The sequence below is a fragment of the Bombina bombina genome, chromosome 4 (assembly GCF_027579735.1).
Source record: "Bombina bombina isolate aBomBom1 chromosome 4, aBomBom1.pri, whole genome shotgun sequence".
NCBI lineage: Eukaryota > Metazoa > Chordata > Amphibia > Anura > Bombinatoridae > Bombina > Bombina bombina.
In genome coordinates this window covers 509,932,316-509,952,596 of record NC_069502.1, presented here as the reverse complement: position 1 = coordinate 509,952,596, position 20,281 = coordinate 509,932,316, and the positions used below count along the sequence as shown (strand labels likewise).

General features: G+C 36.7%; 1 protein-coding gene across 4 annotated transcripts in view; it reads right to left on the bottom strand.

The window, feature by feature from the left end:
• Positions 1-20,281, bottom strand: part of COL19A1 (collagen type XIX alpha 1 chain) — a 1,696,717-nt gene that overhangs the window by 1,036,132 nt on the left and 640,304 nt on the right. For all 4 annotated transcript variants that reach the window (XM_053710417.1, XM_053710419.1, XM_053710420.1 and 1 more), the window contains exon 13: positions 4,176-4,229. In XM_053710417.1, coding sequence (XP_053566392.1) covers positions 4,176-4,229 — 54 coding nt within the window. The remainder of the gene's footprint in view (positions 1-4,175; positions 4,230-20,281) is intronic.

Below are 20,281 nucleotides of genomic sequence, written 5' to 3'. Positions count from 1 at the left end.
AACTCCATCACTAATGTCAAGGAACATGCATTAACTCGAGATGGAACCACGGAATAAGCACGCAAAGGGTCAGCAGAACTAGTGCAGGCTGACAAGAGAATGCTAAATACACCAAAAAGGTAAGGCCAATGCGTACTACAGAGAAGCGCTAAAGCAGACTAAAACGGCAGAATTGTGCTAAATTGATGAACAGCCAAAGCTGGTGCATCCTAAATACTGAGAAAAGCTAATGAGCGCAAACACTAATGCTCCCAAACTCATCAGAGTTCCCAAAAAATATGTTGCTTTGGTTCTACTTAAATGTTTTTTATATGTTATGGTTAAATAGCTTCTTTCTAGTTATTTTCTGCAAAAAATGCAACATGATGCAGACTAACAAAAAACAAATCGTCTCTTTCTGCATGAAAACATTTATAAAATGTTAAACCTTGATGTGCTTGAAAGATGAATGGATGTTAAATGTGAAATTCTAAAGGTTTTGTTTGCAACATTTAAAAAAAAAAAAAAAATACTCACATGCTGTTGTTACAATGTATGGTGCAGATAATGTCATAAAACATTTTTATATGCTGCAGAAAATGGCATAAAACACTCACGGCTAGATTCCGAGTTGTGCGTTAGGGTAAAAAAGAAGCGTTAAGAGGTCCTAACGCTGCTTTTTTACGCCCGCTGGTATTACGAGTCTTGAAGGTTTAGGGGCACCGCACACTTCTTTGGCCTTAACGCAAAACAACTTACGTAAACTTCGTAAAGTCTTTTTTCTATGGGACTTCCATAGTGCCGGTATTATGAGTCTGTCCTGGGAGGCCAAAAAGTGAGCGGTACACCCTACCCTGTCAAGAGTCCTAATGCATTTTAAAGTCAGTAGTTAAGAGTTTTATGGTACAACGCCGTAACATAAAACTCATAACTAAAGTGCTAAAAAGTACACTAACACCCATAAACTACCTATTAACCCCTAAACCGAGGCCCTCCCACATCGCAAACACTAAAATAAAATTTTTAACCCCTAATCTGCCGCTCCGGACACCGCCGCCACCTACATTATAATTATGAACCCCTAATCTGCTGCCCCCAACATCACCGACACCTACATTATATTTATTAACCCCTAATCTGCCGCCCCCAATGTCGCCGCAATCTACCTACACAATAGGATTGAGCTTGCATTCTATTGGCTGTTCCAATTAGCCAATAGAATGCAAGCTCAATCCAATTGGCTGATTGGATCAGCCAATAGGATTGAACTTCAATCCTATTGGCTGATTGCATCAGCCAATAGGATTTTTTCTACCTTAATTCCGATTGGCTGATAGAATTCTATCAGCCAATTGGAATCTAAGGGACGCCATCTTGGATGACGTCACTTAAAGGAACCTTCATTCGTCTTTAGTCCTCGGAAGAAGAGGATACTCTGCGTTGTATGTCTTGAAGATGGACCCGCTCCGCGTCGGATTGATGAAGATAGAAGATGCCATCTGGATGAAGACTTCTGCCCGTCTGGAGGACCACTTCGCCCGGCTTGGATGAAGATATCTCCTGGCATCGTTGAGGACTTCAGCCCGGTTGGATGAAGACTTCTGCCGCTTCCTTGAGGATGGATGTCCGGTCTTCAGAACTGTAAGTCGATCTTCAGGGGGTTAGTGTTAGGTTTTTTTAAGGGTTTTTTGGGTGGGTTTTATTTTTAGGTTAGGGACTTTGGGCCGCAAAAGAGCTAACTTCCCTTTTAAGGGCAATGCCCATCCAAATGCCCTTTTCGGGGCAATGGGGAGCTTAGGTTTTTTTAGATAGTATTTTATTTGGAGGGTTGGTTGTGTCCGTGGTGGGTTTTACTGTTGGGGGGGTTGTTTGTATTTTTTTTTACAGGTAAAAGAGCTGATTTTTTTGGGGCAATGCCCCGCAAAAGACCCATTTAAGGGCTATTGATAGTTTAGTTTAGGCTAGGGTTTTTTTTTTTATTTTGTGAGGGGCTTTTTTTTATTTTGATAAGGCTATTAGATTAGGTGTAATTAGTTTAAAAATCTTGTAATTTGTTTATTATGTTCTGTAATTTAGTGGGGGGGGGTTGTACTTTAGCTAATTTAATTTATTTCATTGTTGTTAATTTAGTTAATTTATTTAATTATAGTGTACTGTTAGGTGTTATTGTAACTTAGGTTAGGTTTTATTTTACAGGTAATTTTGTATTTATTTTAGCTAGGTAGTTAGTAAATAGTTAATAACTATTTAGTAACTATTCTACCTAGTTAAAATAAATACAAATTGCCTGTAAAATAAAAATAAACCCTAAGCTAGATACAATGTAACTATTAGTTATATTGTAGTTAGCTTAGAGTTTATTTTATAGGTAAGTATTTATTTTTAAATAGGAATTATTTAGTTAATGAAACAAATTTGTAGTTAGATTTATTGTAATTATATTTAAGTTAGGGGGTGTTAGGGTTAGGGTTAGACTTAGGTTTAGGGGTTAATACATTTAGTATAGTCGTGGCGACGTTGGGGGGGCAGATTAGGGGTTAATAAATGTAGGTAGGTGGTGGCGATGTTAGGGATGGCAGATTAGGGGTTAATAATATTTAAATAATGTTTGCGAGGTGGGAGTGCGGCGGTTTAGGGGTTAATATATTTATTATAGTGGGGGTGGCAGATTAGGGCTTAATAAGTGTAGGTAGGTTGCGGCGACATTGGGGCGGCAGATTAGGGGTTCATAAATATAATGTAGGTGTTGGCAATGTTGGGGGCAGCAGATTAGGGGTTCATAAGTATAATGTAGGTGGCGGCGGTGTCCGGAGCGGCAGATTAGGGGTTAATAAATATAATGGAGGCGTCGGTGATGTAGGGGGTGGCAGATTAGGGGTTAATAAGTGTAAGATTAGGGGTGTTTAGACTCGGGTTCATGTTAGGGTGTTAGGTGTAGACATACATTTTCTTTCCCCATAGGAATCAATGGGGCTGCGTTAGTGAGTTTTACGCTGCTTTTTGGCAGATGTTAGACTTTTTCTCAGCCGGCTTTCCCCGTTGATTGCTATGGGGAAATTGTGCACAAGCTGACTTAAGCAGCTGGTATTGGAGTGCGGTAAGGAGCAAAATTTTGCTCAACGCTCACTTCTTGCCTTTTAATGCCGGGTTTGTAAAAACCCGTAATACCAGCGCTGCAAGTAAGTGAGCGGTGAGAGAAAACTGCTCATTAGCACCACATAGCCTCTAACGCAAAACTCGTAATCTAGGTGTCAGTTTTTGTCAATTTTTTTTGTAATTTAAATGTAGTTTCAAAAAATACATAGGGCCAGATTACAAGTTGAGCGCTAAATATTGTTTTCGTGAAAGCGATATTAGAGATCCACAGAGTAATACCAGCACACGCTAAAGTGCACTGGTATTACAAGTTGAGCGCAATGTGACACGGCATTGGAACTTACGCAGCACAGGGGGTAAGTAGCACAGTGATGGCAGCAAAGTGTAAATATATATGTATATGCTTATATACTGTACATATATATTTATGAAGTAATAAATAAAAATTAGCGCTCCACTTGTAATCTGGCCTATAGTGTGGTAAAAAAAACATGATTTGCATTGATAACTAACAAAAAATGTGTTGGTATTTAGGTTTAAAAGCAGATATTTAAAAACATGTAATGCTCAGAAGTGAGAAATAACTAAGTAGTACAGGGGTTAAAAGGACATGCTGCCCCATATTACTTCCCTCTGTGATCATTTATTTCCATCTCCCTAGCATCTATTCTGCCATAGTATAAAAATAGCTGTGTGTGCTGTGACTTGTCCTGTCACAAGTCACAATAGCTCCACTGCATCCCTCTAGTGTTTTCAATGAAAACCATTTGATTGTTCATAATAAAAGAAGAGAATAAGGAAGCAGAACCATTGAATGAAAACACTTGAAGTATTTAGTGCAAGCCATTGGGGGCCATCCTGCACATAATGCATTATAGTATATAATAATTATCATTTTCTCACATAAAATACATATATACAGTATATATATATATATATATATACACATCTTACTAAATTCTACTAATTCCACCAGGATTGTGTATACTGTGCAACACTGCAGACATTGTGTTATTATGAGTAAAATTAAAGAAGCTCCCATATACCGGCACTCATATGGACTAATATGTTTACATCCAAGGAAATATGATCTTACTTACATCTCTTCCATTAAGGCCATTCTCTCCAATTTCTCCTTTTTCACCCTTTTCCCCCTAGATGGAAAAAGAAAAGATTTTTGGAAAGCAAGATAAGAATTTATTTGACTCAAAAAGATAGCAGTAATGCGCTATTAATTAAAGATGAACTAAAATCAAAGTTAAAGGGGCAGTAAAGTAAAAATTAAACTTGCATGTATTGGATAGAGCATGACATTTTAAACAACACATTTACTTTTATTATTCATTTTGTTTAATTTTCTTTCGGCTAGATTTAGAGTTTTGTTGGTAACGACCCACGTAGCTAACGCTGGCTTTTTCCCCCCGCACCTTTTAAATACCGCTGGTATTTAGAGTTCACAGAAGGGCTGCGTTAGGCTCCAAAAAAGGAGCGTAGAGCATAATTTACCGCCACTGCAACTCTAAATACCAGCAGTGCTTACGGACGTGGCCAGCTTCAAAAACGTGCTCGTGCACGATTCCCCCATAGGAAACAATGGGGCAGTTTGAGCTGAAAAAAACCCTAACACCTGCAAAAAAGCAGCGTTCAGCTCCTAACGCAGCCCCATTGTTTCCTATGGGAAAACACTTCCTATGTCTGCACCTAACACCCTAACATGTACCCCGAGTCTAAACACCCCTAACCTTACACTAATTAACCTCTAATCTGCCGCCCCCGCTATCGCTGACACCTGCATATTTTTTTTAACCCCTAATCTGCCGCTCCGTACACCGCCGCAACCTACATTATACCTATGTACCCCTAATCTGCTGCCCCTAACACCGCCGACCCTTATATTATATTTATTAATCCCTAATCTGCCCCCCACAACGTCACTACCAGCCACCTACAATAATTAACCCCTAATCTGCCGACCGGACCTCACCGCTACTATAATAAATGTATTAACCCCTAATCCGCCTCACTAACCCTATAATAAATAGTATTAACCCCTAATCTGCCCTCCCTAACATCGCTGACACCTAACTTCAAGTATTAACCCCTAATCTGCTGACCGGACCTCACCGCTACTCTATTAAATTTATTAACCCCTAAAGCTAAGTCTAAACCTAACCCTAACACCCCCCTAACATAAATATAATTTTTATCTTACAAAATAAATTAACTCTTATTAAATAAATTAATCCTAATTAAAGCTAAATACTTACCTGTAAAATAAACCCTAATATAGCTACAATATAAATAATAATTATATTGTAGCTATTTTAGGATTTATATTTATTTTACAGGCAACTTTGTATTTATTTTAACTAGGTACGATAGCTATTAAATAGATAAGAACTATTTAATAGCTACCTAGTTAAAATAATTACTAAATTACCTGTAAAATAAATCCTAACCTAAGTTACAATTAAACCTAACAGTACACTATCAATAAATTAATTACATAAAATACCTACAAATAAATACAATTAAATAAACTAACTAAAGTACAAAAAATAAAAAAAGCTAAGTTACAAAAAATAAAAAAAATATTTACAAACATTATAAAAATATTACAACAATTTTAAGCTAATTACACCTACTCTAAGCCCCCTAATAAAATAACAAAGCCCCCCAAAATAAAAAAATGCCCTACCCTATTCTAAAATTAAAATAGAAAAGCTCTTTTACCTTACCAGCCCTTAAAAGGGCGTTTTGTGGGGCATGCCCCAAAGAAAACAGCTCTTTTGCCTGTAAAAAATAACATACAACCCCCCCAACATTACAACCCACCACCCACATACCCCTAATCTAACCCAAACCCCCTTAAATAAACCTAACACTAAGCCCCTGAAGATCATCCTACCTTATCTTCACCACACCGGGTATCACCGATCGGTCCAGGCTCCGACGTCTTCATCCAAGCCCAAGCGGGGGCTGAAGAGGTCCATGATCCGGCTGAAGTCTTGGCCCAAGCGAGGGCTGAAGAGGTCCATGATCCGGCTGAAGTCTTCATCCAAGCGGGAGCTGAAGAGGTCCATGATCCGGCTGAAATCTTCTATCAAGCGGCATCTTCAATCTTCTTTCTTCCGGATCCATCTTCATCCCGCCGACGCGGAAAATCCATCTTCACCGACGACTTCCCGACGAATGACAGTTCCTTTAAGGGACGTCATCCAAGATGGCGTCCCTCGAATTCCGATTGGCTGATAGGATTCTATCAGCCAATTCGGAATTAAGGTAGGAAAATTCTGATTGGCTGATGGAATCAGCCAATCAGATTCAAGTTCAATCCGATTGGCTGATCCGATCAGCCAATCAGATTGAGCTTGCATTCTATTGGCTGTTCCGATCAGCCAATAGAATGCGAGCTCTATCTGATTGGCTGATCCAATCAGCCAATCGGATTGAACTTGAATCTGATTGGCTGATTCCATCAGCCAATCAGAATTTTCCTACCTTAATTCCGATTGGCTGATAGAATCCTATCAGCCAATCGGAATTCGAGGGACGCCATCTTGGATGACGTCCCTTAAAGGAACCGTCATTCGTCGGGAAGTCGTCGGTGAAGATGGATGTTCCGCGTCGGCAGGATGAAGATGGATCCGGAAGAAAGAAGATTGAAGATGCCGCTTGATAGAAGACTTCAGCCGGATCATGGACCTCTTCAGCTCCCGCTTGGATGAAGACTTCAGCCGGATCATGGACCTCTTCAGCCCCCGCTTGGATGAAGACTTCAGCCGGATCATGGACCTCTTCAGCCCCCGCTTGGGCTTGGATGAAGACGTCGGAGCCTGGACCGATCGGTGATACCCGGTGTGGTGAAGATAAGGTAGGATGATCTTCAGGGGCTTAGTGTTAGGTTTATTTAAGGGGGTTTGGGTTAGATTAGGGGTATGTGGGTGTTGGGTTGTAATGTTGGGGGGTGTATTGTATGTTATTTTTTACAGGCAAAAGAGCTGTTTTCTTTGGGGCATGCCCCGCAAAAGGCCCTTTTAAGGGCTGGTAAGGTAAAAGAGCTTTTCTATTTTAATTTTAGAATAGGGTAGGGCATTTTTTTATTTTGGGGGCTTTGTTATTTTATTAGGGGGCTTAGAGTAGGTGTAATTAGCTTAAAATTGTAATATTTTTATAATGTTTGTAAATATTTTTTTTATTTTTTGTATCTTAGCTTTTTTTATTTTTTGTACTTTAGTTAGTTTATTTAATTGTATTTATTTGTAGGTATTTTATTTAATTAATTTATTGATAGTGTAGTGTTAGGTTTAATTGTAACTGAGGTTAGGATTTATTTTACAGGTAATTTAGTAATTATTTTAACTAGGTAGCTATTAAATAGTTCTTAACTATTTAATAGCTATTGTACCTGGTTAAAATAAATACAAAGTTGCCTGTAAAATAAATATAAATCCTAAAATAGCTACAATATAATTATAAATTTATATTGTAGTTATATTAGGGTTTATTTTACAGGTAAGTATTTAGCTTTAATTAGGATTAATTTATTTAATAAGAGTTAATTTATTTCGTAAGATAATTATATTTAACTTAGGGGGGTGTTAGGGTTAGACTTAGCTTTAGGGGTTAATAAATTTAATAGAGTAGCGGTGAGGTCCGGTCGGCAGATTAGGGGTTAATACTTGAAGTTAGGTGTCAGCGATGTTAGGGAGGGCAGATTAGGGGTTAATACTATTTATTATAGGGTTAAGGAGGCGGATTAGGGGTTAATACATTTATTATAGTAGCGGTGAGGTCCGTTCGGCAGATTAGGAGTTAATTATTGTAGGTAAGGTAGCAGCGACGTTGGGGGCGGCAGATTAGGGGTTAATAAATATTATGTAGGGGTCGGCGGTGTTAGGGGCAGCAGATTAGGGGTACATAGGGATAACGAAGGTTGCGGCGGTGTGCGGTCGGCAGATTAGGGGTTAAAAAAATGTAATCGAGTGGCGGCGATGTGGGGGAACCTCAGTTTAGGGGTACATAGGTAGTTTATGGGTGTTAGTGTACTTTAGAGCACAGTAGTTAAGAGCTTTATGAACCGACGGTATCCCAGAAAGCTCTTAACTCCTGGCTTTTCTCTGCAGCTGGAGTTTGTCGTTAGATTTCTAATGCTCACTTCAGCCAAGACTCTAAATACCAGCATTAGAAAGATCCCATTGAAAAGATAGGATACGCAAATGGCGTAGGGGGATCTGCGGTATGGAAAAGTTGCGGATGCAAAGTGAGCGTTAGACCTTTACCTACACGACTCTAAATACCAGCGGTAGCCCAAAACCAGCGTTAGGAGCCTCTAACACTGGTTTTGACGGCCAACGCCAAACTCTAAATCTAGACGTTTGTATCCTTTGTTAAAGAGTAATCCTAGGTGAGCTCAGGAGTATGCACGTGTCTATAGCAATCTGGCAACATTGTTTATAGCAAAGTTATACATAGTTGCAAACACTGCTGCCATAAACTGCTAAAGACATGTGCACGCTCCTGAGCTCCTATAAGCATACTTAGATTTACTCGATACTAAGAAAACAAAGCAAATCTGATAGTAAAAAACATTGAAAAGTTGCTCTATCTGCATCATGAATGTTTCATTTTGACTTTACTGTTTCTGTAAGCTTTCATGATTCAGATAGAGCATGCAATTCTGAAATGTTTTCCGATTTACTTGCATTACGAAATTGTGCACATCTTTTTATATGCACACTTTGAGGCATCAGCCACTAGTGAGCATGTGAAAAAGGTTCATAGTATACGTATATGAGTTTGTGATTGGCTGATTGCTGTCACATGACACAAAGGGCAGGAAACTTTGAAACTTGTCAGAAAAAAAACTACTGCCCTTTTGATATGCAGAGTGTTATCGTATTGTCTTTATTATTCTGCACTTATTGATTATGTAGTTCTACTGTATTTAATGACCTTTTAAGCAATGGGTCATTACTTACGGAATTAGCTTACATGACAAATGTATATGGGAACATGCAAGACAACACCTTAATCAATAAATACGAAAGATAAATGGCAAAAATAAGTGTTAAAACTGGAAAATTCTAAATGCAGAAAGTGTATTAGGTGAAACAAATAATAGTAGTCTGCAAAACAAATACTTGTACTAGTCTTGTGTGACCATGCTGGTTTTCCTCTCCTTACCACCTTTTACAGAAAATGCTTCAGACTTGATGTAAGCCTTCTCACTACATATTATTTCCATTTTGGAAGGTTGGTAAAATGTGTAGTCACCTACTCAGTATAGTTAAAAAGGAAAACTGTGGTCAAATACAATGACCCGCATTGGCTAATGAGAGTAATAAATTACACATGTGCAAGTAGACACAAAGTTCAATTAGGTAATCTACAAATATATAGCTGTAGAGTTAATTGGAATATAACATATTATACGTACACTGGCATGGTAAGTTTTGTATTTAAGGGCTTGTCAGAGCTGTCTTCTGAATATATACATAAAAACAGTACAACCCTTGTGAATGACTCGCTTATAATACATTTAGCAAACCAGAAAATAATTTGCTGTTAAATTAAACATAATCTCACAGACTGAGACTAGATAGATGTTAGCTATAATTACAGCAGGAAGAAATGGTTTGCACTAAGAAATGCTCAACAAAACTGAAGGTATGGTGACCATTATATAGTCTCTGTAGCTGAAAACTGCATTACAGTCACACCTGGGAACTCACATAGTCTCACCTGTGAACTCACACAAAAGAATAGCGAATAGAGAATAACATTAGTTGAACTAATTTTATGTTTTATAAATGATCATTGTGCATTTAGTGAACAATAAGGAACCAAAAAATTGAATCTTTAGACAACAACTTATATCCTGATTAATTCTATTTTTAATTCATAGTTCATATTTAATGGTATTTACAAGTGATTCAGGTTTTTCTATTTTTTACTACATATTAATCTCTTAAGCCTTTTGGACATATGCACAGTAGTTTGTCACAGGGTACTTTGCCCAGCATACCCTGTTGACGTAGTACCTGCATTTCAATTTTTGGCTCATGTTGCAGTCCTCACTATCAGCTTTGACCACAAAGACTCCAGCCAGAGGCTAAAGGTATTTGCCTCCATATAGTAAGGAAGCACTGATTACAATGACGCCATGGGTAGTTTTTGGAGGAAGGAGCGAGCCGGGTTGGTGGCACATCGCAGGAGGGGGATGGAGAGGAGGAAGGGTTCCCTATGCTACAGAGAAAAAAGTGGAGGATGGGCCACTACGATGCAGAAAAGGGTGAGGGAAGGGGGGTCACTAGTGACAATCAATTGTGGGGACGGGGAACCACTGCACTACAGTTTTTTTGTGATAACTACAGTAAAACAAAAGCCCTAAAACTGCATACTGGCAGACTATTTGCCAGTACCTAAGATGGTGGTAACCTGTGGGTGTGAGGGAGGGAAGAGAGCTGTTTGGGAGGAATCAGGGGTGGAAGGTGTCAGGTAAGAGGGTAATCTCTACACTTAAGCTAAAATTAACCTTACAAGCTACCTGATCAACCCCTTTACTGCCGGAAATATTAGAAGTGAGGTGCACAGCTTCAATTAGTGGCCTTCTACTTATCAAAAAGTAATGGAAAAGCCATGCATGTCTGCTATTTCTGAACAAAGGGTATTCCAGAGAAGCTTTTACAACCATTTATGTTAGGACTGCACAAGTAGTATGCACATAATTTCAGTGAGAAACCCAAAGTTTGGGAAAAGTAAACTATTTTTTTATTTGTTTGTATTTGGCTGCGAAACGGTGGTATAAAATATACCAAAATGGACCTAGATCAATACCTTGGGTTGTCTACTAAAAAATAATATAGTTTTGATATGTAAATAAAAAAAACAAGGCTTAATTTCTGTTTAATTTCTGTTTAAATGAAGTGATACCAAAAATGCTAAAAATTCTTTGGTACATTGGGCAAGTTTTTCTTTAAAATTACCGATACTTAGGTGATTAAAAACAGTAAACATTGTGTATCCATATGATGTAATAAAGGACAGGATTACAGTGATTTTAAACACATGTTATAAGCAAAGTATTGAGGCTTTTCCCCCCTCCCTCTAGTCATGTGTGCCGCCAAGGTTAAAACATTTCTTTCACTACATTCAAGTGCTGACATTTTTACACATTTGCAGAAACTCTCCTTTAGATACCTGTAGTGTAACCTAGGTTCCATAATGGCAGCACCCATGATTAGAGGAAAGTGCATGAAATGTATTTAGTGTTTAGAGTCCCTTTAATGACATAATTGACCATAATAGAGCAGCGTCACCCAATGTATGGCCCGCAGGACACATCCAACCTTCCTAGGTTCTATGAGACCTTTAGAAACACTGAGCAGAAAAACATACATTTGTTATAAAAATCCATTCCACATTTCCTATTAGGTAATTAAACGTGCATTTGTAACAGATAGTGTAAATGTAAGTAATATGTACAGTTAAATTAAACTAATTAACATTAATTAATTTTCTAGGTAATTTTTAACTGCAAAATTTGATTAAAATATAACATGACTGGCGTTCCATACAAATTTGTTTGGATTCCCCTGGCATATAGCATTGTTGTTCTCTTCAAAAGTGATTAATATTTAAAACATTTCTCAAATTTTACCAACAGCAACTGTTATGTTATATTGACTCTTTACTCTTTTGATACAAGATACAGCCCTTTCATGGTTTGTCGTCTAGCTAGCCAACTATTCATACTGGGTCTCCATCAATGACACATCCTCTGACCACTTCCAATAGTCTGTGGGTGTACCATAAGTCTTAGGGTCCAATGACCTAAAGTTCTCTACTTTGGGAAGATTATCTAAGACTTTTCATCAGTACATCAGTACTTAAAGGGACAGTCTAGTCCAAAAAAAACTTTAATGATTCAGATAGGGCATGTAATTTTAAACAATTTTCCAATTTACTTTTATCACCAATTTTTCTTTGTTCTCTTGGTATTCTTAGTTGAAAGCTTAACTTAGGAGGTTCATATGCTAATTTCTTAGACCTTGAAGGCCGCCTCTTAAGAATGCATTTTAACAGGTTTTTCACCACTAGAGGGTGTTAGTTCATGTTTTTCATATAGATAACACTGTGCTTGTGCACACGAAGTTACCTGGGAGCCATCACTGATTGGCTAAACTGCAAGTCTGTCAAAAGAACAAATAAAGGGGCAGTCTGCAGAGGCTTAGATACACGTTAATCACAGAGGTAAACAATATATAAATATAACTGTGTTGGTTATGCAAAACTAGGGAATGGGTAAACAAGGGATTATCTATCTTTTAAAACAATAACAATTCTGGTGTAGACTGTCCCTTTAAAGGTCTCTCAAAAACTTAAATAGAGAGCTGTTTATCTCACTATGCAGAGTTGTGTCTGTGAAGAAAAAACACATTAAAATATAATGCAAAAGAAAAGCTATATATATTGCTGGCTTTTGTTAATCAGACTCTTAGACTTCCCTTTGGAAACTTATAAGCTCCTATGGGTTCTAATGCCACCTGTGTCAAAATTACATCCAAATCTATACCCCCCCCCCAGGTGTCACACCCTCTGTACTCAATCAGGTAATAAACTGTAACACTACATACAGCTTAATATCTCATAAAATGAGATTCTAATGGATCATCTCTCGTATACACTTCCCACAAATGTATTATCAGTTATAGTAGAAGAGTCTATAATCCCCACTTCTACCCAGGTCTGCTGTCTCAGAGTAACTTTATATAATGGGAACAAAGTATTTATTATATACTGGATACTTCAAGTAGAGTTGATTGATTGAAATGCGATGACTAGATACCTATATAAGTTGTGACACATTCAAGAAGGTGTGTGTGAAACTCAAGGTGTGCTTGGATATAGGGTATTTAAAAGTCTGTGCTTCAAATGCGTAGAACATGCAGAAAATGCTTGATGAAACAGCTCTTGCAGCTGAGAAGCACATAAAAGTTCTGTTTTAATACCACAGGGTTACTTAACTTTCCCTCTGGTTTTAAACTTGTCATTGTTTTAATAAACAAATGATTGTTAACAAGTTGGAGCATGACTGATTCTATCCATACAGCGTTGGAAGTTGCTGTGGGTAGCATACTCTCCACTGTTAGTCAGTGAGCTGGGAAACTGAAACATCCCAATCTGCCCGAATTTGCACATACGAGTGCTGACAGATTTGTGAGTACATTTGCAGTAACATTGTTTGTGAAAAGTTTGGATATTTTTAATGGTGCTTCACCAGGAAACACCTTCTGTTTGTTTTGTTTATTTCAGAGTTAAAGTTAAGGTTTTGCACAGAAAGAGCAAGCGGTGATGTTTACTGGACTTTAAAAAACATATAATGGACGATTGCTTATGACCCAATGTGTGGAAGGTGGATGTTTTTAAGTATATATTCTGTACTGCACATTTAGTACCCTTGCGTCCCCTAGTTTTTTAGGATTGGAATATATCCTTCAAAGGGTTTGTCTTGGAGTAACATTCAACTCAGCACTCTTCTTTAATCCCCATATGCATTCACTCACCAAATTTTGTCATTTTCATTTACAAAACATCCCTAGAACTTGCCATTTTACCCGACACCACTAAAATAGAAATGTTTTCACTTACCCTGCCTTGCACTAATTATTGCATTCTTCTTAGAGGATTTCCCAACTCCTGTTCATAACCTCTCCTATACATCAAGAATGCTGCTGCCAGAATAATTCATTCAGAAAACTGCTTAAGATATCCCACACACTGGCTCCATATTCAGTACCAAATCAATAAATACTTACACCAACTAAAAAAGATTGAAACAATCTTACTTTGGATAGTATTTTCATACTTACTTCCAGATATTATCTATAGCGAGTTATATTTTATTTATTTTTTCTGCTGAACATGTGGGAATTAAGGCAGTATTGAAACTTTAAATCTACCAAATGATTTCAGTCTATTTATATATATATTATTGAGTGGTCTGGTAAATGTTGCTCTTCTGACAAGTAATATTTATATATGATAGATATATCATAATTTCAGTGATGCATTGTAATAGTTATTTCTTGTATGTGTTGGTGTTTATTAACTATCATATATTGCAAACCTTCCATAAAACCAATTGGCAGAAAAGAATATATATTTAGAAATTGTTGCTTCTAGAAATTCCTCACCTTTTATTTGCTCCTAGCTGTACTGGTATATCAGCTACATGGCAAAATGATTGAACAATAAACACAGCACACCATCCTATTTTTATAAGCCCCAACATTCCACACCAATAACACTGGTCTCAAGTGTATATTTTGTCTTGCAGTTTGATTGCCACAGTGGCTTTGCAATCGGCATTGAGTTATGATCATGGAGGGACAAAGTAAACATAGTCAGGTGCAACCTATATTCCTTCCTGAGCAAAATTTCAAATGATCCGAGAAATGTTTGTGTCTAAAATAAAATGTTTCATTTTATACAGTGACTTATACATTTTTTTTAATAATCAACTGTTTTTATTATATTGAATGCTTATCATTATCACATTTTGGATGTTAGCCTTCTTTTCATATAGTTATCTTAAGCATTTAGAAAAAAATACCCTAACCCCTTAAAGACCAGCAACATACCCTGTATGTCGCTGGTCTTTCTTTGGGGTGGCGCTTTCAATATCACGGTCTCAGAGGGAGAGAGGGTTTAATAGCGAGGTGTGTTCACTTTTGCTTGTAGCCTTTATTAGTAATTTTTAAAGGGATAGAAAGGTCAAAATTAAAATGTGCATAGGTGCATTTCAATTTTTAATATAAGTATTTTTGCAATATATTTACATTAGCAAAAAATGTTCTAGTATGCTGTGAGGGCCAGTGCTTCAACATTCAAACACTACACCTTCTCAGAGAGTCAGCATTGGCTCTTATGACACAAATGATGTCTGCACAGGCACATTAAACACCACTACTAGCTCTTTGAGTGTGAATACTGGTTCACTGGCCCTCACGGGATATGTGCGTATGCTGCTGAAAAACGGTAACACCTTTTAGTAGAAGCATTTTTTGCTAACGAAAGTATATTGCAAAAATCCTTCTAATGAAAACTGGATTCATCCATTCACATTTCAATTTGGACCATTCTATCCCTTTAAAAATGACTAATAAAGGCTACAAGCAAAAGTGAAAAGGAGGTAATAATTTAGATATAAACATGCTAACTTTATTTTACTAATCTATTCAATTATTATGGGTCCTAAAAGTCTGCATGAGAATAGTATAATACATAGATCCATATCCAGCAAAAGTACTGGTACAAAGCACTCCCAATATATTTGATTTATGCCTTTTAAAATAAAAATAAGTAAAGGTGCTAAACAACTAAATAAATTACCATAGATGTGACTTTAGCAGTTTATTTGTCAACATATACATTGCATATTATACTTTTCATATCTACAATGTACATTCCACTACAAGATGTGCCATGATAGAAAAAGGAATATTCTGTAGAAATGTGCTGTGACCTTCCACTATGGTCACATATGAAGAGGTCTAAGTGCACACATTTGTATCACTGCACATGGCTAGAAGCTTTTTCTCCTTTACATGGGGTAGTATTTTTCCAGTGCTCTAATAGCATGGACATTCTCAAAAGCAAACACAAAATAATTCCAAAATGAAATATCCTCATTCCAAGGGCCGAATTATCAATGTGCGGATGGACATGATCCGCTGTAGCGATCATGTCCGCTGCACATCGATAAATGCTAGAAACTAGAAAATGCTTGTGCAATGCTGCCCCCTGCACATTCGTGGCCAATCAGCCGCTAGCAGGGGTTGTCAATCAAGACCGCCGCTTCTTAACTCCTGTTTCCAGCGAGCCTGAAGGCTCGTGCAGAAACAGATGCATTGGGGCCGATTCACTGGTTGATAAATCGGCCCCCAAGTGTACTAAAATTTAGTTAAGCCTTTAGAGTAACCCTAACTCAATTTTAATATTATGTTCAGCAACTTTGCAGTTTTTAAGAGAAAATTAGTATCTCAGAGTATATTGCTTGACAACTCTAACCTGAAAGCATTGAAGAATTATTTTGCACATGACATTTTTACCTTTGATTGGCTTATCCACAATATATGTGTAAATAGCTTTACAAATCTTTAACTATTTAATTTGTATCTGTTTCAGACTCCTATATTTATTAAATATATTTTCCTTATGATTTTAAACAATGTCTTATTAATATAACTAATTATTCTTTGTTTATTATATACAGTACAATTGCAGGATTTAAAACATTTTATATTTGCAGTTAAATTTTATAAATAAAATATTAGAGTTAACATAATCCTTAAATGTGCATATTGTTTTATTGAATGCATGTATTTTACATGTTTTAAAAATGTAATACTAGTTGTTAAGGACATGAGCCCACTAATGGATTTGGCAAGCTGTAAGTCATTAATTGGCTCCATGAAATGTATTGTTTTTGTGGCAATTTTTTTGCCCCAGCCAACTACCCATCTCAACCCATTTTAACCCATTTTATCTTATATTTGCCTCATAATCTAATATGTATTACTCACAAATATACTGAGCGGTTACTTATTAACTAATTTCTATCTAACACACAGAAAAATATACAGAAGTTATTATCCTCCTCATTTATCTACATTTAGACCAGTTATAAACAATTTATTTTTATTTTGAGAACATGGGTGTATCAAGGCATTTTGAAACCAAGCTGACCCTCAATATTTTGCTCCCTCCCCTAAAATGCGGCTGCCCTAGGCACTGGCCTTATAAGGTCTAGGCCAAATTCCATCGACTTTGGAGCCAAAAACAATCTTCCATTTGCCAATTGCTTTGAAAACTGCCGTATGATGCTGTTTCTTTCATCTGCCATTGTAACGGCTATCAGGCAGGTGACAAGATTTACATTAACAATGTAAATGTAGCATTAAAGTTGATATTGTGCATATGTTTATTTCAGCTCTCTTCTAGGCTCAGGGAATACTTATGTTTCAGATGATATCACAGCCAGTAAAGTTTCCGAATCCTTTTAATATGGAGAATCCATTCCCATAGCTAAGCATATTCAGATCTGCTTGTGATTTCATGTGGTGATGACCTAGTGAATAGTTTCAATTTAGCGTGTTTGCTAGTTAGCATTCATCACATGCAATCTGCCTGCTATTAGCTGAAGCTTCTTGAAACACCTGAGAACATAATTAGCTGACATACTGTATGCATCTCATTGTTTGTGTATAAGCTGTCTTCTTCTGAAATGGATAATCATAATATTACCACTCACATAGTCCATAAACAATATACTTTCCTAAATGATAAACTACGTCTAAAAACACTATTGTAATCCTTGTTTCTGTAAGACACAGTTTTTGTTGTTGTCTCCCTCAGTAGCAGGGACATCACTTATTGTCATCATTTCATTTCCTACTAGGTTTAATTTAAAATTGAAACAACTTTCCCATAAAGGGACACAAAAGTCCAAATTACATTTTCATAGCTCATATAGAGTTAGTTTACTTCTGCTATCAAATTTACTTAGAATTTATTCTTGAAATGATTTCTTGAAAAGCATATCTAGATATGCTGAGGAGCAGCAATGCACAACTGGGAGCTAGCTGGCGATTGGTGGTTATGCACATAAGCGTCTTAGCATTAAATCACCAGATGTGTTTAGCTACCTCCTAGCAGTGCATTGCTGCTCTGAAGCTGACTTTACTCCTATAAAGAGATTAAACACATTGGACCAGATTACGAGTGGAACAAAAACGCACTCATCGGGCATATCGCTCATATTACGAGTTGAAAGTAAACGCAATCGCTTGAGTGTAATCACGATTAAGAATGATTGCCATGACTTCAGACCTCTGGTTAACTGTTCTGCAAAACAATATAGTGTCACAAAAAGCATCAAAAATGCGTTAAAAAGTACAGTTACCCTCATTATAACACTACCTAATAAAAAATATTTAAAAAAAGTATTGCACAAAAAAGTCTTAAAGGTTCAAAGATATGAGATCTCAAGTGATAGAAAAAAAAGCAGGCAAAGGGATTTAACACAGAGATATGTATTTTTGTATTTATATGTGTATAAATGTATGTACAGACATATATACAGATACAAACACATACATATGTACACACATAATATATATATATATATATATATATATATATATATATATATATATATATATATATATATATATATATATATATATATATATATATATATGCATTGAGCCCTTTGCAGTTAAGTAGATGAAAAATATTTTTTATGTAATATTCATTTTTAATAAAGGTTTTAAATTTGTATTTACTATTTAATATTTCACATTCATATTCTATGAAGAACATTGGAATATGAAATATTCATATTTTCATGTCAGGTTAGTGCACATGAGAATATAAGATTGGGTTTGTGCAAGAGTGGGGTGTTAGGTTTCTTTCCACTTTTTTTCTCAATTGACTTCTATGGAAGAATATGTGAACGTGCCCGCATTATTCTAAATTCAGCTTTTTGCGCTCAAAAAGTTAACTTTCCACTCATAATGTTAGCCCAACCCGACAAGGCAAAAAGCTTACTTCTAGTGCAATTAAAGCTCGAGCAGGAGCGCTCCACTTGTAATCTGGCCCATAATTATTTGAAAGCAATAGTGCAATAATAATATTGTCATTACACATTAGAACATTTCATTTGCACTTAGGGCTTGTTTCCATTGAGCCATAATTCTGTTTGCGTGCATTCGCAAACCGATATAAATATGCTGTCGGAAGCAATATCGTTAATCGACTGCTTCCAACGGCCCATTATAACCCAATTTCGGCAACCGGACTCCGGCTATATATATATATTTTGCGGTATGGGGTTGGCAGATTAGGGGTTAATAGATTTAACAGATAGTAAAATATACGGCGTTGCACTTGTATGCAGGGCCATATATGCGATTGAGAGTAGTGTAAGGTCGGGTTACCATAGTAACCTATTAATGTTTTTGAAATCTGGCATGGGGTGGAAGCGCTAACACAACGTTAACACACCTACACGAAAAGAGCGACCACTCGCAAAGCGGAAACCTTTTCAATGGAAACCTGGTACTTAAATAGAGCCGTAATTTACTTTTAGCTGTCGGCGCTTCGGTAGCTTATGGCTCCATTTTTAACGGCTCAATGGAAGCGAGTCTTTACTTAGAAGCTTCTTGTTAAGCTCTGTTTAAAAGGTTACTGGAACACCCACTGCAAGTGGGAAATATCAGACCCCCCCCCCCCCCCCGGGTCACTAAGGGGTTAAAGGGACAGTTTACTCAAAAATGTTCTCCCCTTTAATGTGTTCCCAATGATCCACTTTACGTGCTGGAGTGTATTAAATTGTTTACAAGTAGCTCCTTTACCCTTATATTGTCATTTGAAATAGTTGATTTAGCATGTTGTATCCCCACCTATTCTGAAAGTTTGTGGCCGTGGGTCCAAGCTTTAGATAAGCTTTGTAAACACAGCCAGCAGAAAAAATTACACTCCCAGAGGGATATAGCAGAGATAAGGTAACATAATGTTGATTTTCCATTGTTCTCTCCAAGTACTGGTGATTGTTTTATGGACAGATATAAGATAAAGAAGCAGGTATATGAACACAATGTGATACAATAATGAGATCTGATTATACCTACAAGCTCAACTCATTTTATTAGTTTGTGGCTTCAAAACACAAAATAAGAGCTTTAATATACACAAAAAAAACTTAAAAAGCTAATTATCATACATTTTTTACTCTGCAGTTGGTAAAAAAGCAATTGTAAACACATTAAGGGAAAAAACATTTTTCAGTATACTGTCCCTTTAATAAAGAGGGGGCAGGGCTATATTATGCTCTAGAATCTAGATTAATAGTGTGTAAATATTTCAATAGTGTTATGCTTAAAGGGACAGTCAAGTCCAAAAAAACCTTTCATTTTTCAAATAGGGCATGTCATTTTAAACAACTTTCCAATTTACTTTTATCAACAATTTTGCTTTGTTCTTTTGGTATTCTAGTTGAAAGCAAACCTAGGAAGGCTCATATGATAATTTTTAAGCCCTTGTAGGTCGCCTCTTTTTTATTAGCTTTTCACAGCAGGGGAGAGCTAGTTCATATTTACCAGGGAGATAGGAAAACAGCACACCTTAGTCTCTCTTTTCT